Source organism: Elephas maximus, chromosome 16 (genome assembly GCF_024166365.1).
Source record: "Elephas maximus indicus isolate mEleMax1 chromosome 16, mEleMax1 primary haplotype, whole genome shotgun sequence".
NCBI classification, from domain to species: domain Eukaryota; kingdom Metazoa; phylum Chordata; class Mammalia; order Proboscidea; family Elephantidae; genus Elephas; species Elephas maximus.
In genome coordinates, this window is record NC_064834.1 from 47,716,110 (window position 1) to 47,739,785 (window position 23,676).

Genomic DNA, 23,676 nt, shown 5'->3' on the forward strand with positions numbered 1-23,676 from the left:
AACAAAATTTTAAATTCTCCTGGACTGCACACTTTCTGGAGCCATGGAGGCTACATGAACCCCTGAAATTATTGCCCTGAGATAATCTTTAAACCTTAAACCAAAAATATTCTCTGAAATCTTCTCAAAATCAAACAGTAGTTTAACGTAACTTGTAAAAATGCCTGCCGTGTGCATTATACTTTTTTAAGAACTATCTATATGGAATCAAATTGACAACAACAACTTGAAAGATTAGATAGGAGCCTTAGGGAGCAGTGGGTTTATATTAATGGGGGAGGAACAACTCAGAAAATGAGGGTGAGAATGTTGTACAACTTGAAGAATGTAATCGGTGTCACTGAATTGTACATGTAGAAACTGTTGAAATGGTGTATGTTTTGCTGTGTATATTTTCAACACTAACAACAAGAAAAAAAGCTAAAGTCCTTACAGGGACCTCCAAGGCCTGTATGACCTATTCCCCTTGTTACCTCTCTGACTTTATTTCATTTCTTCTTTCTCCCTCTCTCACCTAGCTGCAGCCACATTGGCCTCCTTTCTCTTCCTCTCAGCATGCTCCTGCCTCAAGGACTTTACGCCTGCTTCCCTGCCTAGAAAACTCTTTCCCTATGCTCGTGCTCTTTCCCTCACTACCTTTGGGTCTCTGTTCAAGTGACACATCATTAAACATACTGTGCCCAGCCACCCTATCTAAAATAGTACCCCTCACCTTACTCAGCCCAGCATTTCTGTCTCCTTACCATGCTTTATTTTTCTTTGTAACACGTATTACCACTTAACATGTATTTGTATGTCTATTTGCTTATTTTCTTCTTGGAACATATTAGACAATAAGTATTTAAACAAACGTTGAATGATTATGCTCTTAACTGCCACGTCACCCAACCTCTGGCGTAACCCACGGTAATGGGTTAAGAAATAGATTTTGTTTGGGTAACACAAGAAGGCTCTGTCTCTGCTCTTCTCACCTACCAGAGTATGCCAGGACCAGGTGCTGAGGTTGTGGCTGCTCTTCCTTCTCATAGGGAAAGCATGAGAGTAGTTGGGTCAGCAAGGGATGGGGGAGGCAAATGGACTACTTGGGCATGAAGAAGTCTGAGTTTAGATTTCAGCTGTTTAGAGAGGTTGTTTGGGAAAGCCGTTTGCCCTGCACCTGTTGACCTTGGGGCCCATAGGAAACTACAGTCTCCATCAGAGGGAGAAAGCCACTGGTCTTGTGGGAAGCTGAGTTTGAGGGTAGCTCCTTTGTGCTGGAAGAAGGGGGTATCCTGATTCCAAATATCTCGCCTGGGAAACCCAAAGTGAGGTCAGAAGTCACTTTCAGACACTTCTGCTTGCCACACCACAGTTAACAGGGCACGTTTCTGTGACATGGTGGGAATATTTCTTTTTAGTACACTATACTCAGGTCTAGGTTTATGTCTGGAAAGTTAGATGGATGCCCTCTGACCTCATGACACCCTGTTATACAACAGCTGCCAGCACAGGTGCTGCTCTGCCATGAGTTGCATAGTGACAACCAAGAAGGTGATCTGGGATACCAGCTGGATTTAGACTAACTGAAAAAAAAAAAAAAAATTTTTTTTTTTTTTTTTTTTTTAAGGAACACTTGGGCAGGTGGTGTTTATATTGGTCAAGGTCACGGATTGTCTCAGGCTAAAAATATAGGCAAATTAGATAGGACTCATAAAAGAAACCTATAGGGTCATAAATAAGAAACTGGGGTCCAAGATGAGAACCAGGCACACTCAGCCATCAGGGCAGACCTTCGCTCTGGAAGCAGGTTGAAAGCCCTGGCCCATACCAAGGGCTCTGTCAAAGGAAGCTTGGCCATGGGAGCTCCAGCTGCAGAAAAGAGCTCCTTTTTATTTACGATTAGAATCTTCAAAGGGACCCTCTAGATAAGGAGCTCCCAAATCTTACTCTTAGCTGTCAGTGTCATAAACCAAAAAAAACCACCAAACCCATTGCCATCGAGTCAATTCTGACTCATGGCGACCCTACAGGACAGAGTAGAACTGCCCCACAGAGTTTCCAAGGAGCACCTGGTGGATTTGAACTGCCAACTTTTTGGTTAGTAGCGGTAGCACATAACCACTACACCACCAGGGTTTCCCTCAGTGTCATACTTTGTTTAAATTCTGAAAAAGATGCCACAAAGATTTCTGAACATAAATATTTTCTTGAGTTTATGACAGGGATAGGAGGGAGAGTATGATGGGATAATGATTTGACATAAACCTCGGTGGTCCGTAAACTACATTATTTTGTCAGAGTTAATCAAGGTCCTGTCAAGTTCTCCATTCAACAGAACTCTGTGGTCAGTTCTTTTTGTTTTATTATTTACCTACCCCACCCCTAACTGCTTTTTTTTTTTCTGAAGGATTTTTATTTACATGACTCTCAAATTCTCTGTCTCTCTTTCTTTTAATATATGTAGATTTCAAATTAGGCAGGTAAAGTCATCCAGAATAAATTGGTGATTTTATTTTTGTGAACAGACTCATAAAATTTCTGATCGTGATATAAAATATGCATTTTTATATTTAGTGATGTATATGTTTCCACACATATATTCAGATCCTTTGTAACGTGTGTATATCATAGTTCAAAATTTCACTGTAATCACTCTGCCATAAACTTCTGTTTAGTTCTTAGTTGTTTTTTTTTTTTTTTTTCCTATTTTATAATGACTCCTCCAGATCACTTTAGGTAATGATGCATTCTGAATGGTTAAAAAACACTGGGTTTAACACCACATGGCCTGATCTCCCTGGACTCTACCATTACACTGTAAATTTTCAGTAATTGAAATGTAATAGTCAAATATCTCAAAACATTTTTCATAGGTGAAGAAGGGCTTTAATTATAGTTCTATTTCAGCAGTCTTTCACTGGAGAATTGCAAAGGAGGGCGATAGCAAAATCATATAATATTAAGCCTTAAATGAACTCCTCTGTGTTCAGTGAAATTCAATTCTAATACAGTTTCAGCTAGAACTTCATCTGGGTGGCATGGATCAGGAAGACAGTTAACAGTAAGGTGCATGTCATTTATCTGCATATTAATCATTGGAGACAAGCATGTGGACTTATTTTTCTTTTTGACATGTAACAGAGATTGATAAATGAAAATTGCCAAAAACACATTTCACCTGGTAATAATTTACAAAATTTTGCTGAGAGCCAAGATGAAAATTTCATGGAAGAAGTCATTTATCCAGACTTACTTGAAATAAAAGCTGCTGAATATGAAGATGATCAAGAACACACGAAAAAGCAGGCAAACATTTTTATGCCAAGTAGTTCTCCAGGTAATGTTTTTTTTCAAACAAAGTATTCAAAGTCATTAATTAATCATATTATAGATTAATAGTTTATATGCTGGATAGATTAAAAAAGAAACTGTTCTAAAATTATAGAAAGTTCTATATTTGTTCTTCATGCTTTTTCTGAGTTAAGGGAATTAAGAGAATTCATTCACTGTATATATATATTTAGACTTTCTGCTAGACTTTAGTGGTACATGATAGTTCATTTGTACTTCTTGTTTGGTTTATGCCCATTTAATATTTTGGACCTTAAAGTAATATCTAGATTTTGTTATTAAGTGGCCAACCAGTGTAAACTGCCAAAAGACAAGATGCCACGAATTTTAGAAGATGAAGGATTCTATGTTCAGAGAAAACCAAAAATATATATAAAGACCTGCAACAAAATGGAAAATCGTCTGCTTAAACTAGAAGAGGCAAGTGCACCAGATAACAAGAATACTCACAAAGTTAGTATGTGACATTGTTTATGGTAAGATATTTCTTAAGTATGGTAACTATATTTCTTAAGTATTTTTGACAGGGCAAGTGTTGGTTTGAAGAAAGTGGAGAAATAATGTCATTACCTTCACCAATTAGACAGTCATGGAATTTCAGACTGAACATAAGAAAGGAATCTTTAAATCCAGCACTAAAGACCATATACAGGAAGGTAACCAACATCAGTTTATTTGTAAAAATGGTTAGAATTCTTGTAACATTAATATGTTTTCTGGTATTAATTTACCCTTTAAAGATATTATCAAGTCTAGTAATATAATGGCTGAAGTATAATGAAATATTTAATGGAACCCTGGTGGTGCAGTGGTTAAGAGCTCGGTTGCTAGCCAAAAGGTCAGCAGTTTCAATCCACCAGCCACTCTTTGGAAACTCTGTGAGGCAGTAATAGCCAGCCATTAAAATTGTTTTCAAGGAATTCTTAACACTATGGGGAAAGGCTCAAAATAAAATGTGAAATGAAAAAGACAGAATGCACAATTTTATACATAATCATGATTTCAAGTTTATAAAAATATATGTGAATGAATGAATGAACACATACATTGTATATGTGTGTATAGATAAAAAGACTGGAAAATATATCAAAGTTGGTAATTATCTCTGGATAGTGGGACACAGGATAATTTTAATTTTTTTTGTACTTTTCTATATTTTCTAATTTTCAAAAATGAATATACATTATATCTATATCAAAGTAGTTGTTCATTAACTTAATAAAAAGAACTATTTAGGCAGAGATAGTTATTTAAAAAAAAATTGGCTCGAAAAATTTTTTAATCAGAACTGTGTGCCAAAACTTAATTGCCCATTCACTTTTTTTTCACCTTAAGCAGTAAATATGGCTATAACTAGATGAAGTAAATATGGCTATAACTAGGTGAAAAGTGGACGTACTGCCAAGATACTTACAGGACTTTATTCTTTACTCCCTCTACCACTTTAAATTTATGATTTACTTCTGCTCTTCTAGTGATTACATGCCTTCTGTAATTAACAATTTTTTTAAATTGACTTTCTGTGTTTCTTGCATATACCAGTAGGTGAAACATTTTAACAGCAAGGCCACTTAGGCCTTTATGACCCTGAATCTTCTACCCTACAGAGGAAATGAGGTCTCTCCCTACAACAAACAGATTTATAGTTTTGGGAGTTTTCTTTGTATTTCTTTAACATGTGAGGACCTTTTTTCTGTAGGATATGTGATCTCTTTTTCTTCCTTATGATTTCTATTTCTTTCTCAGAGAATCTAGGGAATAAAAAAAAAAAATTCTTTCCTATGTCAAAGTATGTTTTTCATATTTTTATGTTGTTGTTGTTGTTAGGTGCCATCGAGGCAATTCCAACTCATAATGACTGTTATGTACAACTGAACCAAATGTTGCCTGGTCCTGCGCCATCCTCGCAATTGTTGCTATGCTTGAGCCCATCATTGCAGCCACTGTGTCAGTTCATCTCATTGAGGGTCTTCCTCTACTTTATCAGGCATGGTGCCCTTCCCCAGGGACTGGTTCCTCCTGATAACTTGTCCAAGATATGTAAGGTGAAGTCTCGCCATCCTTGCTTCTAAGGAGCGTTCTAACCCTACTTCCTCCAAGACAGATTTGTTTGTTCTTCTGGCAGTCCATAGTATATTCAATATTCTTTGCCAGCACCATAATTCAGAGACATCAATTCTTCTTCATTGTCCAGCTTTCACATCCATATGAGATGATTGAAAAAATCATGGCTTGGGTCAGGTGCAGTTAAGTCCTCAGAGTGACATCTTTGCTTTTTAACTTTAAAGAGGTCTTTTTTTTTTTTGGCAGTATCCCTTTGTTCTGTTCAAATGAGTGCCTCTTGGTCTTTGTACAGGTTCCTCATGAGCACAGTTCTGGAATTCCAATTCTTCACAATCTTATCCATAATTTGTTATGATTCACACAGTCAAATGCCTTTGCATAGCCAAGAAAACACAGGCAAACTTCTTTCTGGTATTCTCTGCTTTCAGCCAAAATCTATCTGACATCAGCAAAGATTATCCATCCTTCCACGTCCTCTTCTGAATCTGGCTTGAATTTTTTTGCAGGTTCCTGTCAATATCTTTATACCTCCTATAAATTTCTCCCAGGACCTTCTAAAAATATACCAAAACCTTTTGCCACAAAGAAAATCTTTAATTACTTTCCCATATGAAATGCATTTAAGCTATAATTAATTTTCCCATTTTTATTAAGACATGTACAATTGTCTATCAGAATTTCTGATTATTTGATGAACAGAATTCTACCACCAAAAAAAAAAAAAAAAGAAACTTGGAAACTTTAATGTCACTGTATAACTAGGTTCCTGGACTTTTTATTGCCTTTCTCCTCACACTTTTCACCTGTTAGCCACAGCTTCCATTGCTGCAGCTACCATGTGCTTCTGGTGACTTCCAAACATGTATCTCTCCTCGTTCTCTGTCCTGATCCTTAGTTGCATGTATAGAATTGCTTCTACAAAGCACAACCTGGGTGTCCATTAAATACAGCATGATGGCAGTGTCAGACCTACTCTAACTTCACAAGGAGAACCAAGATCAACAGCCCAAGGCTGATTCCTATGAGGTGGTCAAACACACCTCCTCTCCCCACCATCTTTACCAATTCTGACACCAGCCATCCCTCTCACAGCACTCTGTACTGGGCTCAATAATTCATTGCAGTGGCCACACACAACTCACAGACCATACTCACAATTATGGGGTTTATTAGGGAAGTAATAGTTAGGATTCAGGCTCGGAAACACTCAGGATACAGTGCTTTCATCAGGATAGGCTCTTCCTAGCCGTACTCACAGGCACGCCTCTTCCTGGCTCTAGGCCTCTCCCCAGAGGCACCGAGCTTTCTCTCTCCATCCGTGGGCTGGGAAGCCCACCAAACAGCCTCCTGCTGCTGTGTCTCTGGTGCTGAGTCTCTCCTGCCACCACTTCTCACCATCTTTAGGGTTATATCTTGCTCTCTCTCTCTCTCCTGCTTCCAGGAGCTTCTCAGCACAGGGATCCTGAATCCAAAGGATGTGCTCTCTAATCTTGGCTATTCTTCCTTGGCCATGGTACAATCCTCCTCTCTACTCTGGAATTGGCTCTCTTTTAAGGTAAAACTGACCAATCCCCTTGGTAGGCCACAATTACCCTATCACACAGTCCCACCCAATCATTTAATTTTAGAAATTAAGACTAAATTAGAAGAAATACAAAAAAATACCATAAAAATCTGTTTTTAAGGTGAGAAGGGGGAAATCTTTAAATCAAAAAGAAGTGAAGAAAAAGAATTCATTGGCTGAATTTAACCGAAGATTACACCCAGCAGAAAATGAGAAAAGTGAACTGAAAGACAGGTCAAGAAACATAGTACAGACCAAAGCTCAGTGAGAAAAAGGGATGAGAAACAAAGCAAGATTAGAAGAGACACAAGGGACACATAGGTATTTTAAGTCCCAGAACAAAAGGAGAGAATGGGGTAGAAGGAACATTTGATAAGGCTGAGAATTCTCCAAAACTGATGGAAGACATTAAGCCATAGATTCAGGAAGCTCCAATAACCCAGTGAATAATAAATATAAAAAAAGTTACATCTTGGCATATTACAGTAGAATTGCTGGAAACCAGAGACAAAGAGAAAAACTGAAAAACCATAATAAGACTTTAAGCTGACTTTCCTATAAAAACAATGAAATTAAGAAGGCAGTGGAAAGTCATTTGTAAAGTGCTAAAGAAAAATGACTGCTCACCTAGAATTCTAAACCTAGCAAAAATATCCTTCAAAGATGCAGGTGATGAAAATATGTTCAGATAAACCTAACCTGAGATAATTTGTCACTAGTAGTCTTGCACTAAAAGTGATACTAAAAGGAGTTCTTCAAGTAAAAAAAAAAAAAAAAAAAATCCTAGGAAGAAACGTGGAAATTTAGGAAGGAATAAAGAGCAATACATAGATATGGGCACATAAAAATATATAAATATCAATGAAAATATGAATATATAAAACAGTGCTAATTTTTTCTGATATTAACATATGTAATGATTAAACAAGACAAGAGGACAAATGGAATTAAAGTGTTCTAAGTTCTTGGCATTGCCACGGAAGAGGTCAAAGTAATAAGTTATATTAGATTTTAATGAGTGAAGGTTGTATGTTGTAATCAGTAAAAGAATAACAAAAGAATATATAATTAACAAGCTAAATGAAAAAATAAAATTTTAAGGCAAGAAAGAAGAGGAAAAAAATAATATAGGTGGATCAAATAGTAAAGAAAAAAATAAAGCAGTATATAAATTCAAATATACCAGCATTTACATTAACTATAAAGGAACCAAATGTTATAATTAAAAGATCAAGATTATCAGAGTAAATTTTTAAAATCCCACAATATTCACCTAATTAGAGACTTGACTTAAAGAGAGAGTTTAAAAGTAGATGGAATGATGCAAACACTGACCAAATTTATTTTTTTAATTTTATTTTGTTATTGTTGAGAATATATATATAGCATTGTTTATACACCAATTCAATCATTTCAACATGTACAGTAGTGGCCAAATATTTTAAAAAGCTGATTTAGCACTATCAGACAAAATAAATGTTAAGCCAAAAAGAATTAATAGAGGTTAAAAAAGGGACATTTCATAACAATAAAGGAACATATCTCAGTTCTAAATTCATATGTACATAATAATATAGCTTCAAAAATACATAAAGCTCATGGAATAAGCAAAAAAAACTAGTAAGGCTATAGAAGACATGAGTAACACAATAAAATGAATTAACATATCTAGAATGCTGTCCCCAACAATGACAGAATATACATTCTTTTCTAGTACATATGAAACGTTTACCAAATTGACCATATGCTGGGGTATAAAACAAGGCCCAAAATTTTTAAAGGACTAAAGCCGTTCAGAATATGTCTTCTGACCGTGGTAGAAATAATTGGAAGACACCAGTTTGGAAATTTTCAATATATTCTAAATTATTCATGAAGCAAAAAAAAAAAAAAACAAAAACCGGAAAGCATAGTAAAAAATTATAAAATACTTAAGGATAATGAAGATATCACATATTAAAACTGGTGGCATGCAGCTAATGCAGTGATTAGAGGAAAATATATAGGCCTTAAGTGAATATATTAGAGAAGAAAAAAGTTGAAAATTAGTCACCTTAATACTCATTTTAATAAATTTTTTTAAAATGGCAAATGAAACCTAGAGAAAGCAGAGGAAGGAAATAGAAATAAGAGCATAAATTAATGAAACAGAAACAAATGTACAATAAAAAAATAAAAGCAGAGGAAGGAAATAGAAATAAGAGCATAAATTAATGAAACAGAAACAAATGTACAATAAAAAAAATAAATAAATAAACAAAACCCAAAGTGAATACATTGCTAGAGCCCCTCTCAGAGCCTTGGAAGGGACCTGCGCAAGTTGGGGGCCCTAAAACTTAAATTTCGTTAGCTACACAGAAAAACTGCTTCTGACTAATGTAAAATGAGTTTTCTTTTAGCTTTATCTAGTAAGACACTGCGGCGGGATTAATTAATTTGTGTGTGGCCTTTCCATCCAAGGTCTTATAATTCCCGCTCAGATGATTAGGCAGGACTGTGTGGTAGGGTAATTGTGGCCTACCAAGGAGGCTGGTCAGTTTTGTCTTAAAAGAGAGCCAATTCCAGAGTGAAGAGGAAGGTGCTACCACCACCAAGGAAGAGCAGCCAGGAGCAGAGGGTGCACCCTTTGGATCCAGGATCCCTGTGCTGAGAAGCTTCTGGAAGCAGGAGAGAGAGAGAGCAAACTGTAACCCTAAAGATGGTGAGAAGTGGTGGCAGGAGAGACCCGGTGCTAGAGACCCAGCAGCAGGAGACTGCTTGGTGGGCTTCCTTGCCTATGGTTGGAGAGAGAAAGCTGAATGGTTCTGGGGAGAGGCCTAGGACCAGGGAGAGGCATGTCTGCAGCATGGCTGGAAAGAAGCTATCCTGATGGAAGAACTGTATCCTGAGTGTTCCTGAGCCTGCATCGTACCTCTTACTTCCCTAATAAACCCCATAATTGTGAGTATCATCTGTGAGTTGTGTGCGGTCATTGCAATGAATTATCAAACCCAGTAGAGAGTGCTGTGGGAGGGACAACTGGTGTCAGAATTGGTAAAGATGATGGAGAGAGGAGGCATTTCTGACCTTCACCTCATAGGAATCAGCCTCGGGCTGCTGATCTTGGCAATTGTACCTTGGGAGTTAACAAGACCATGGCTAGAAAGGCCATACACAAAAGTAGTTAATTCCACCGAAGTGTCTTAGAGATTCAGCACGCCTAAAAGAAAATTCTCATTTTATATCAGTCAGAGGTAGTTTTTCTGTGTAGCTAATGAAGTTTTTTTTTTTTTTTTAATGAAGTTTAAGTTTAAGGGCCCCTAATTTGCACAGCACTGGAAGCTCTCACTCGTCTATGCCAAGAAATTTGGAAGACAGCTACCCGGCCAACTGACTGGAAAAGATCCATATTTATGCCTATTCCCAAGAAAGGTGATCTAACCAAATGTGGAAATTATCAAACAATATCATTAATATCACTTGCAAGCAAAATTTTGCTGATTATCATTCAAAAGTGGCTGCAGCAGTATATCAATAGGGAATTGCCAGAAATTAGAAGAGGACTTTTTTTTTCTTTTAGAAGAGGACATGGAACAAAGGATATCATAGCTGATGTCAGATGGATCCTGGCTGAAAGCAGACAATGCCAGAAAGATGATTGCCTGTGTTTTATTGACTATGCTAAGGCATTCAACTGTGTGGATCATAATAAATTATGGATAACACTTCGGGGAATGGGAATTCCGGAACCCTTAATTGTGCTCATGAGGAATCTACATGGATCAAGAGGCAGTCATTCAAACAGAACAAGGGACTACTGCATGGTTTAAAGCCAGGAAAGGTGTGCGTCAGGGTTGTATCCTTTCACCATACCTATTTAATCCGTATGCTGAGCAGATAATCCAAGAAGTTGGAGTATGTGACGAAGAATGGGGCATCAGGATTGAAGGAAGACTCATTTAACAACCTGTGTCATACAGATGACAAAACCTTGCTTGCTCAAAGTGAAGAGGACTTGAAGCACGTACTGAAGAAGAGCAAAAACCACAGCCTTCAGTGGGGATTTTACCTCAACATAGAGAAAACAAAACCCTCATGACTGGACCAGTAAGCAACATCATGATAAATGGAGAAAAAATTGAGGTTGCCAAGGATTTCGTTTTACTTGAATCCACAATCAACACCTACAGAAGCAGCAGTCAAGAAATCAAAAGACCCATTGCATTGGGCAGATTGGCTGCAAAAGATCTCTTTAAAGTGTTAAAATGCAAAGATGTCACCCTGAGGACTAAGGTGGGCCTGACCCAAGCCCATGGTGTTTTCAATCACGTCATATGCCTGTGAATGCTCGACTGAATAAGGAAGAGGGAAGAAGAAATGACGCCTTAGAATTGTGGTGTTGGTGAAGAATGTTGAATATACCATGGACTGCCAAAGGAATGAGCAAATCTGTCTTGGAAGAAGTACAACCAGAATGCTTCTTGGAAGCAAGGATGGTGAGACTGTGTCTCACATACCTTCAACATGTTATCAGGAGGGATCAGTCCCTGGAGAAGGACATCATGCTTGGTAAAGTAGAGGGTCAGTGAAAAAGAGGAAGACCCTCAACGAGATGGATTGGCACAGCAGCTGCAACAATGGGCTCAAGTGTAACAATGATTGTGAGGATGGCGCAGGCCCTGGGCAGTGTTTCGTTCTGTTGTGCATAGAGTCTCTGTGATTCAGAACCAACTGGCTGCACCTAACAACAACAACAACTTGCACAGGTCCCTTCCAAGGCTCTTAGAGGGGTTCCAGAAATGTATTTACTTAGTCATTTTTACATACAGATAGCTGAACTTTGGGCTTTTTATTATTATTGTCCATTTGTTTCTCTTTCACTCATTTATGCTGTTATTTCTATTTCCTTCCTCTGCTTTGTTTAGGTTTCATTTCTTTTTTATTTAAAATTTTCCCCCTTCTCACCTTAAAAAGGGGATTTTATGGTATTTATTTGTTTTTGTGTTCCTTCCAATTTAGTCTTAATTTCTAAATTATATGTATATAATCCTTTCTGTTCAATTCTGTCACCTCATTTCTGAGTTTTTCTAATTCTGATTTACATTCCTTCATGTCTTACATACTTAATGTCTTTTAGCTAGTTTTGAAAACTACATTTCTACTTTTGTTTGTTTTTGAATGTCTTTCTGGAATGCTTTGATTATCGAAATATTATTTTGCTATTCATTTTTTTTCTTATAGTAACTTTGTATGGGATTTGATCTTGACCATTCTTTTACTGTTCATTTTTATATGTAACTAGTTTTCTGGAATTTTAGGAAAAAGCTTGGTTCAGATAACTTTTTTCACAGAACTGTGTTGTATTTGTGTAGTGTTAGTTTTCCTGCAATGAACACGTTACTTTCATAAGGGAAAGTTATTTGTAATTTCAAAAGAAATGGAATCAATTTAACATTGTGCACATTTTTTCTTTAAAAGGCAGTAAAATATGACCTAGAAAGCTCTATTAGGAACAAAATGGAAGGTCAAAGGGAAATGTACCAGTTAGATCTCAACATCGTGGGTTTGCAGTTCAGCCATCATCCACTCTTCAATCAAGAACAAGTATTATGTGCTAGGCTGCTCCAACTTTATGAGTGTTTTCAGAACAGGCAGCAACAGAATTTACCTCACCTACTTTATGAGAAGGTAAGAAGGGCTCTCATTATGTTTATAGAGCTGAATATTTAATATTAAAAGAGAAAACAAAATTGTTAGTACAAAGCCAGTTCTTGTAGACCATTTTCCGTTAGCGCATTAAGTAACCAAATAGAACAATGGTTCAATTTCAGTTTTTCTGAAAAGAAATTGTAGAAGTTGACTGACTGAGGAGGCAGCCTCAAATATGCCCTGCAGGATATTTAGCATTTATAAATGGTTTGCTAATCAGTGTTATTCTTGGTTCTATGACTCAAGAAAAATATTTAAAATCATTACTAATCAAAAGAGCCACGTGGCTGTTTCAAGTCTTGCAATGAAATATTTTGAAAAAAAATTAGAGATCTTGAATCTCAAATGTGAAAAGACTTGGTCTGTGGTTGACTAATGCAAATAAAAGTTATCCCTCAGTATCCATGGGGGATTGATTCCAGAACCCCCTGCAGATACCAAGATCCAAAGATGCTGAAGTCCCTTATATAATATGGCATAGTATTTGTACATAACCTACGCACATCCTCCTGTATACTTTAAATCATCTCTAGATTACTAATATTGCCTAATAAAATGTAAATGCTATATAAATAGTTGCTATATAGTACAAAAAAAATTTTTTTTTTATATAGTACAGTATTGTTTAGGGAATAATGACATGAAGTGAACAATGCCCAATGAGTGCTGAAGAGAGACTGAGGATCTGTGAAATGGTGGTGGGAGGCTACATCAGGGTATGCCTACACATCACTTCATTCATGTGGATTCAGCATAGTGTTCAGCACCAGGCAAATTCAAGTTTTGTATTCTAGAACTTTCCCTCCCTATCCCGCCCCCAATATTTTCAAACCGTGGTTGGTAGAATCCGTGGATGCAAAACTGGCAGATAGAGAGGGCTCACCATAGTCATCTTATGACATCATAAGGGATAGGTAAAGTCAGAAGAGGAATCGGAGTACCTACTGGTTATTTTTTTATGAATTTATGCCCCTTATTTAAGCTCAGCTGTGTTTCTGATGAATGAGCATTTTGTTAACTAGTACTCTCTCTGAAAAGATATTTCGATGGGTCTCATTTAGCTAATGAGTACATTTTAAATTAAATACCTAGTGAGGTATTTAATTAAACATTCAAGCCTAATGGACATTCCAATAATAGATTAACTGACCTTACTATATCTGCTTTTTACGATACAAGTGCAAAAACCACAGGACTTAATCCACTTGATTGAATTTTCATGTAGGAGTTGTGTGGAAGAAGTGAATAGATAAAGATCATGCATTAATAAAGTCAGAATATTTCCTAAAATATTGAAAATTCTATTGCTTTAGTGCAATTATGGCCACTGTTTTCCTTTAATGAGGGAGCCAACTCTGAAATTATGATTCAGATCATTAGATAGTTATTTTATTTACAGATACATATACTTTATAGATAACTTTCCAACAATACTGTATAACTTTAAAGTCTGATCTAACATTATCAATTTTATTTCATTAGAGTACTGTTAATGTACATGAACTCTAGGTTTGTTTTTCATGTAGGATAACTCTCTGCATAAAATAAAAACATTTTGGGATCAGTATTTACAAAATGCTTCAGTATTGTTACTATTGATTCTTAGGAGCCAAAAATAATTTTAATTGAGTTTTACTTTTTTTATGTGAATATAAACATTTCCTCCCGATAAACTGTTAAAAGAGAAATTTGCTAAACCATGTGCGTGTCCCTGTCTTCTAAAAGAGAAGAACAGAGGTGGGGAGAAAAAAAAAAGCCAGATGTTGCAGAATGTGTCCATTGGCCTTCTACCAAAATTTGGTTTGTTGAAAGAGATAATCTGTGTATCCTTTTAATCCCTTGGTGTGAAATGTGTGCCTCTGCTTGTTCTCAGTCTGTCCAAGCCAGTTTCAGAGTGGTAAAAGACTCACTGGCATTCAGGAATTCTTAAACTGGAATATGCTTCTTTTCAAAGAACAAGGAGGAATATTGCAGATAATATGAGATAATAGGATGATCTGCTATGCAGAACTCTGTCATTTTTCCTTCTAGGCATCTTTTTGTTAGGACTTTTTTTTATTTGTATTTTTTGGTACTTTGGATGAAGGTTTATAGAACAGTTTCTCATTAAACAATTAATACACATATTGTTTTATGACATTGGTTGCCAACCCCACAACATGTCAACAGTTTCCCCTTCTTGACCTTGGATTCCGTGTTACCAGCTTTCCTGTCCCCTCCTGCCTCTATCCTTGTCCCTGGGCTGGTGTGCCCCTTTAGTCTCATTTTGTTGTATGGGTATGTCTAATCTTTGGCTGAAGGGTGAATCTCAGGAGTGAGTTCATTACTGAGCTATAAGGGTGTCCAGGGGCTACACTGTTATGGTTTCTCCAGTCTCTGTGAGGCCAGTAAGTCTGTTTTTCTTTTGAGTGTGTGTGAGTTAGAATTTTGTTCTACATTTGTCTCCAGCTCTGTCTGGGACCCTCCGTTGTGATCCGTGTAGGAGCAGTCGGTGGTGGTAGCTGTCATCATCTAGCTGTGCTGGACTCAGTCTCATGGAGGCTGTGGTAGTTGTGTCCCTATAGCTTTAAAAAAAAAAAAGTTATAAAATTAATACATGAATACATGCTCGTTGGAAAGCATTTAATATAGAAGTATCAAAATGTGAAAGTCCCACATCGTTTTTTACCTTATGGTTTGGAGTACAACCTTAAAGTTCTTTTTTCCATGTAGTTCTATAAAAAAAAAAAAATAGATAGGTATATTATGATTCTTTTAACATAAAATGGATTTTACCATATATATTATTTGGCAATGTTTTTCAAATTAATACTGTATCTTCCAGCCTTTGCATATCACTATATCTAGATCCATAATATAGCTGTGTTGTTGTTGTCAGGTGCTGTTGAGTTGGTTCCGATTCATAGTGGTGCTGTACACAACAGAAAGAAACACTGCCTGGTCCAGTGCCACTCTTACAACCTTTGTTATGCTTCAGCCCATTGTTGCAGCCACTGTGTCAACCCATCTCATTGAGGGTCTTCCTATTTTTCACTGACCCTCTACTTTACCAGGAATGATGTCCTTCTCCAGGGAATGATCCCTCCGGATAACACATCCAAAGTATATGGGAACAAAGCCTCTCCAGTCTTGCTTCTAAGGAGCATTCTGGTTGTACTTCTTCCAAGACAGATTTGTTCATTCTTTTGGCAGTCCATGGTATATTCAATATTTTTCGCCAATACCGTAATTCAAAAGGCATTGATTCTTCTTTGGTCTTCCTTATTCTTTATCGAGCTTTCACACGTGTATGAGGCAATTGAAAACGCCATGGCTTGAGTAGGCGCACTTTAGTCTTCAAAGTGACTTCTTTGCTTTTTAACGCTTTAAAGAGATCTTTTGCAGCAGATATGCCCAATGCAGTGTGTCTTTTGATGTCTTGACTGTTGCTTCCATGGGTGTTGATTGTGGATTCAAATAAAGTGAAATCCTTGACAACTTCAATCATTTCTCTGTTTATCACGTTGTTGCTTATTGATCCATTTGTGAGGATTGTTGTTTTCTTTATGTTGAGGTGTAATCCATACTGAAGGCTATGGTCTTTGATCTTCATCAGTAAGTGCTTCAAGCCCTCTTCACTTTCAGCAAGCAAGAATGACTTCCTCATTGCAAATACTTTTTTTCAACAACATAAATCACGACTATACACATGGACCTCGCCTACCTCTGTGAAAAAGAGACAATGGAAAAGCTCAATATCATCAATCAGAACAAAGCCAGGGGCCAGCTGTGGAACAGACCATCAATTACTCATATGCAAGTTCAAGTAGAAACTGAAGAATTTTAGAACAAGTCGACAAGAGCCGAAGTACGATCTTGGGTATATATCCCGCCTGAATTTAGAGACCATCTCAAGAATAGATTTGACACTACTGACCAAAGATGAGACGAGTTGTAGAATGACATCAAGGACATCACACATGAAGCAAGCAAGAGGTCATTAAAAAGACAGGAGAAAAAGAAAAGACCTAAATGAATGTCAGAAGAGACTCTGAAACTTGCTCTTAAACGTCGAGTAGCTAAAGCAAATGGAGAAAAATGATGAAGTAAAACAGCTGAATGGAGGATTTCAAAGGGCAGCTTGAGAAGACAAAAGTAAAGTATTATGATGACATGTGCAATGACCTGGAGATAGAAAACCAAAAGGGAAGAACACACTTAGCATTTCTCAAGCTGAAAGAACTGAAGAAAAAATTCAAGCCTTGAGTTGCAGTACTGAAGGATTCTATGGGGAAAATATTAAATGACACAGAAAGCATCAAAAGAAAATGGAAGAAATACACACAGTCACTATATCAAAAAGAATTGGTTGACTTTCAACCATTTCAGGAGGTAACATATGATCAGGAACCAATGGTACTGAAGGAAGAAGTCCAAGCTACACTGAAGGCATTGGCAAAAAACAAGGCTCCGGAAATTGACAGAATACCAAGTGATGCAGCGCTGGAAGTGCTCACTTGTCTATACCAAGAAATTTGGAAGACAGGTACCTGGCCAGCCGACTGGAAGAGATCCATATTTATGCCTATTCCCAAGAAAGATGACCCAATCAAATGCAGAAATTATCAAACAATATCATTAATATCACATGCAAGCAAAATTTTGCTGAAGATCATTCAAAAGTGGCTGCAGCTGTATATCGACAGGGACCTGCCAGAAATTCAAGCTGAATTTAGAAGAGGACATGGAACTAAGGATATCATTGCTGATGTCAGATGGATCCTGGCTGAAAGCAGACAATACCAGAAAGATGTTTACCTGTGTTTTGTTGACTGTGCTAAGGCATTTGACTGTGTGGACCATAACAAATTATGGATAACATTGAGGATAATGGGAATTCTGGAACACTTAATTGTGCTCATGAGGAATCAGTACATGGATCAAGAGACAGTCATTCGAACAGAACAAGGGGATACTGTATGGTTTAAAGTCAGGAAATGTATGCATCAGGGTTGTATCCTTTCACTGTACCTATTCAATCTGTATGCTGAGCAAATAATCTGAGAAGCTGGACTATATGGAGAAGACCGAGGCATCAGGATTGAAGGAAGACTTATTAACAGCCTTTGTTATGCAGATGACATAACCTTGCTTGCTGAAAGCGAAGAGGACTTGAAGCACTTACTGATGAAGATCAAAGACCACAGCCTTCAGTATGGATTACACCTCAACATAAAGAAAACAAAATCCTCACAACTGGATCAATAAGCAACATCATGATAAATGGAAAAAAGATTGAGGTTGTCAAGGATTTCATTTTACTTGGATCCACAGTCAACAGCCATAGAAGCAGCAGTCAAGAAATCAAAAGTTGTATTGCATTGGGCAAATCTGCTGCAAAAGACCTCGTTAAAGTGTTAAAAAGCAAAGATGTCACCCTGAGGACTAAGGTGAGCCTGACCCAAGCCCTGGTGTTTTCAATCACCTCATATGCATGCGAAAGCTGGACAATGAATAAGGAAGACTGAAGAAGAATTGACACCTTTGACTGGTGGTGTTGGCAAGGAATATTGAATATACCATGGACTGCCAAAAGAACAAATCTGTCTTGGAAAAAGTACAACCAGAATGTTCCTTAGAAACAAGGATAATGAGTCTACTTTCACATACTTTGGACATATTATCAGGAGGGATCAGTCCCTGGAGAAGGACATCATGCTTGGTAAAGTGGAGGGTCAGTGAAAAATAGGAAGGCCCTCAACCAGATGGATTGACACAGCGGCTGCAACAATGGGCTCAAGCATAGCAACAATTGTGAGGATGGCACAGGGCTAAGCAGTGTTTTGTTCTGTTATGCATAGGGTCGTTATGAGTTGGAATTGACCGGACAGCACCTAACAACAACAACAGAGATTTTTGATCTTCCATATGAACCTTAGAATTAGCTTGTCAATTTATGTTTTAAAAATCCTATCATCATTTTAATTGTGATTGCATTAATTTTATGTTAATTTGAAAGATTTTTTTTTTTAATCTTTATAAAATCTGTTTCCTAATCCAGGAATGTAGTATGTCTTCCCATTTTTTTCTTATGTCTTCCACTAAAAGTTTATGTCCATCCACTCTAGATTTGGAGTTACCACAAGCTGCTCCTACCTGTACAACAGATTTCTCCTGCACATGTTTTAGGGTATGGTTTCCTCCAGTTTTACTCCTCTACAGACATTACTCTGTTTTAGACCTTCTTTGGTATACTTTATTCTCTTGATTTTATTTTTTTCTTGTTGTCCTAAGTTGTTATGTGTTTATTCTTTTATGGAGAGATATAGATGCAGATATAGGTATAGAAAGGAGTCCCTGGGTGGCACAAACGGTTAAGCACTCCGCTACTAGCTGAAAGGTTGACAGTTTCAAACCCAACCAGAGATGCCTCAGAAGACAGGTTTGGAAGTCTGTTTCTGAAAGGTCATAGCTTTGAAAATCTTATGGAGCAGTTCTACTCTGCACACACAAGGGGTCTCCATGAGTTGGAATCAACTTGACAGCAACTGACAATAACAACTTACGTGTAGATAGGGTGTATAGATGTGATGATGGCTATGAATATGGATTAAAACAGATGGATAGCTATGGGATATTGAGTGGAAGATAAGATAGATGCCTGTGCTCAATCTGCCGCCTTGATCTATTGGCATTTCTTTTTATCAATTGATGAATAGATAGCCTAGTATTTTCAAGGTATGATGTTTATTGCTTAAACAGATATTGATGGCTTTTCTCAGTTCTACCCCAAGGTGCTTATAGGAAATATATTTTGGAAGACAAGGCAGTAATACACACAAAAAAGTTACACACTTGTGCTTCTACTGTATACGCCTATACCTATGGGTGAATTGGAGTGATAAAATAGGTGGATGAAATGGATCAAAAGAGCTCTTTTCTTTGTTATAGCTGAAAGCACTGACAGATGCTACCAAACTAGCAAATGAACATTCAGGTATAAATCAGCTGACCAGAAAATCTTTACAAGATTATTATTGGCAGATAAGGTAGGTTTTGGGACATTTGTGTATTCATTAACAATTTATTAAATAACTTCTTTAGACAGAGTAATACACTTTCTATAAAAAAAACACTTTCTATGGAAGATATAAAATAAGAAAAGGATAAGATCCCTACTCATTAAGTGATTACAGAAATGATTCAAACCTTTCAAAATATTTAAGACCCATTTTGTATGAAAATATTTTACAGAAGTACACATGAAAATAGTTTTAATATCCATTGATTAAAAAAATGTGTTGATGAAAAACTGCTATGAAGTCACTAATAGTTTTAAATTGATTTGTTTTATTCTTGAGAGTTTATATATATTTGAGAATTAGTATACACATATACATACACATATATACAAGGTATATTATTAATTCAGTCTGAACACTTAATGAGCATATGGACTTAAGCACGTTTGTGAAAACCGTGATCCTCAAATTGGAAGCCATTGGCTTATAGACTATTGGGAAGAGAAGTTAGAAAAGCATGAAATTACTGGAAAAATAATTCCAGGTCAAAACATAATCATGTGCCAAGGAATCTCCAAAAACAGGAAAGTTCACTGGGAGGTACTTATTGGGTAGAAAGTTCTACTGTGCACAAAGAGTTAGTAATCTGTTTATGAGAGTGATTTGATAGGTGTAGAAATTCCCTGACTCTCTATGCATTAATCCAACCTGTTTTTACCGACTATCACCACTAGAGCCAACAGTTTATTTAAATTATTGGTTCCCTAGAATAACCTAGTTAAATGCACATGTGTTATTTGAGAAGGTTGACATAGCATGTGTTACATAAGGCCTGGCACATAGTGAATAATGAATAAATATTATTTGAATGAATGAATAGAAGCTATCAGCATTTACCAAACAATAAACTAATGTTATTTATAAGATTAGCTAAAATTGAAGGCAAAGAACAGACATTTGGCATAATGAACACAGAACAAGTAAACTTTGATGTAGTAAAAAGAGAGATGGGGTCCAGTGGTAAGGATGAAGGTCCAGTTATGTGTGTACGTGTGTTGGAGGAGGGGAGAAGGGTATCACCGAAGAGGCAATCGCTTTTACTAAAGCAAAAAAAAAAAATAGATTTCCATTCAGAAAAATCTTGGAGGTGGTGTTGAAATGCTGCAAAGGGTAGTTCGTGGACATTTGAAAAACAGTGTTTCTATTAAAAAAGATGAGCAGGTAAAGTACAATTAACCAATAACACATTTGCATTTAACCAGCCTTTAATGACTGTCTACTAGGTGCCTGATAGCCACAATCACCTAGTCACCAGGAAAGAAATCAGCGAGTCATTTGCGATCCTTCTCTTTCCATCTCCTCTCATCCTTCACATCCAGGCAGTAATCAAAGCCTTTTATTATTACTATTATTATTTTTAAGTTTTCTCCCATCCTTGCCCTCCCCTCCATTCCCACTGTAAAACTATTTCAAGTGCTTATCTCTTAGCCTGACTACTCAATTAGTCTCCTAAAATGCCTGTCTTTAAACCATGTTCCACACTGAAACCAGAGTGAGTTTTCTAAAATAAAAATTCTTCAGTGGCTCCCTGTTATCTTCAAGTTCAATACCTGTAGCATGATTTATAAGGCTGTGCATAATCTGATTCCTGCTTACGTCTCCAGTCTCATATCAGGGGTCTCTGTTTTTGAATTTTATAATCCAATTCCCTAAATGAGCTATGCCCTCTAACATCTCTATAGCTTTGTTTTAATGAGTTTTGTTTCTGGAATGTTTGTTCATCCATTTTCTGCCTAGCACTTGGTCACCACATAAATTTTATTTTGTGTCATTTCTTCAGGGAGGCTTTTATATACTCACATGACGCTTCATATTTTCCTCTTTGTAACACTCATCATATTCGTAATTAATGCTTCAGTGTTTTTCCCTGCTGGCATGTTAGTTCCTAGCATCTAAAATAGCGCCTGCCACATAATAAAACAAAACAAACCCATTGCCGTGGAGTCAATTCTGACTCATGATGACCCCAAGTGTTAGAGAGTAGAACTGCTCCATAGGGTTTTCTTGGCTGTAATTTTAACAGAAGCATATCACCAGGCCTTTCCTCCATGATATTGCTGGGTGGGTTGGAACCACCAACCTTTAGATTCTAACCCAACCCACTGCTGTCAGGTCGATTCCAAATCATAGCAGCCCTGTAGGACTGAGTTGAACTGCCCCTACGGTTTCCAAGGCTGTAAATCTTTACAGAAGCAGATTGCCGCATCTTTCTCCAGCACAGGGCTGGTGGGTTCAAACCACCGATCTTTCGGTTAGCAGCCGAGTGCTTTTAACCACTGCACCACTAGGGCTACTTACCTTTAGGTTAGTAGTCTCTATTTGCAGCACCCAAGGACCTCTAAATTGTGTAGTCCTCTATTACAACATAATATCTATAACATTTGTATTGCATTGACTAATTTACATGCTTGTTAAAGAGACCAAATTCTGAATTCATTTTATGAGATTATCATATCCTTGAAATTAAAACCCAACAAGAATATAAAAAAAACAATTATTATAACTCAATTTCATTCATGAGCATAGACACAGACCCACTAAACAGAATTTTATTAAATAACATTTTGTGACAATGTTGGCATCATACCAGGAATGCAAAGATGATTTAATATTAGAAAATCAGTGTAATATCTCATATTAATACAGAGTGTCCGTGCAGCCATGAAACATAGAATAAGCATCTTTTTAAACAGTGTATTATTTTGATTTTCAAATAATATGCTTATTATACCTTCTGGTAAAGTACCTCCAAATTTAAAGCAATAGTTCTAATTGTTCATCTTAAAAAAAGTATAATAAAAACAATAATGTCCAGAAAGTCTAGAAATACATCAAAAATAATGTGTTTATCATATTTTTTCCTAAGTAACAGACCCATTGCTGTAAGTATAAAGGTACTTTACTTAAAAACATGTTTAAAGGCTGAAGAAAAATTGAGCATACAGAGAATTGGGCATACAAAGACTCAGAACATTTCAGCAGTTTGCCTAACGTTACAAATAAGTGGGAGAACCATGATTAAAACCAGGTTTGTCTTTAAGTTTCTTGCTGTTCTTTCCACTGTAGCTCACTTCTAGTATCACTTACTCAAAATGGCCACACCTCTTTGAGTATTTTTGTTCTGAGCTTTAGCTACAAGAGTTATAAAGGGTTCGGACGTTATATAGGGTTACACAAAATCTTGGCAATATTTCCAGGACAAACCCTTTACCCTGCAGGACACTGAACCTTGAAGTCTAATGGGGAAGCACACGTTGAATGTGTTTTTACAAGTGTGATGAGTGTTAAAAGAGGAAACATAAAGGGCTATGGTAGGGATATTTAACTATGTGGTGCGAAGGTATTCAAAGAAGGCCACATTAAGGAAGTGATATAAACTGAGTTTCGAAAGGTATATTTTTTATCTTCATGCACTTTGACTTCATAAGAATCCTTCCCCAAAACTTCCTTAGAGTGATTCAAAAGTCTCAGGTGTGGGGCTGCCACCATCCTTTCCCATCAAGCTCTACTGAAATTTTGGCGTTCTAAATCTGAACCAGACCCAAACTAGTGGCTTTGGAGCTGCCAACTGGAACTTATTAGGTGGTAAAATAGAAGTTGTGGGAGAATCAAACTGCAACAAGGCAAATACAAAAGTATTGGGAGGGGTATGTACTGCCTGATTTGAACTTTTCTGTAAACAGTGAAATACCAACCAGAAATTAAATGCTGATAGATAGCAAGCAAAATATCAAAACGTATGTGTTTCCCCATCCCCTCTCCTTCATTGTTCTCTCCTATATCCCTGCTCTTTCTCTGGTGTCTTTTTACCTCAGGATCTTACAGAGGTGGAGTTAGCATATTTCCTTTCCAGGAGTATTTGCATTTTAGCAGGGCATGTTTTAACAGTGAAAAACCTTTAAGTCAGGAGAGAACAGTCTCTAATGATGAAATTTCAGTCTTTGTGTCAAGATGTGGGTAAAATAGAAA

At 36.9% G+C, this 23,676-nt stretch overlaps 1 protein-coding gene across 2 annotated transcripts in view; it reads left to right on the forward strand.

Annotated features, from left to right (window-relative positions):
- Positions 1–19,659, forward strand: part of LOC126059732 (protein CC2D2B homolog) — a 46,702-nt gene extending 27,043 nt beyond the window's left edge. Inside the window, exons 6-9 of one of the 2 annotated variants that reach the window (XM_049855660.1) lie at positions 3,121–3,316; positions 3,614–3,986; positions 12,416–12,625; positions 19,577–19,659. In XM_049855660.1, coding sequence (XP_049711617.1) covers positions 3,121–3,316; positions 3,614–3,795 — 378 coding nt within the window. In that variant the 3' untranslated portion in view covers positions 3,796–3,986; positions 12,416–12,625; positions 19,577–19,659. The remainder of the gene's footprint in view (positions 1–3,120; positions 3,317–3,613; positions 3,987–12,415; positions 12,626–19,576) is intronic. The other variant, XM_049855661.1, reaches the window with a different exon arrangement.
- The last annotated feature ends 4,017 nt before the right edge of the window (positions 19,660–23,676 follow it).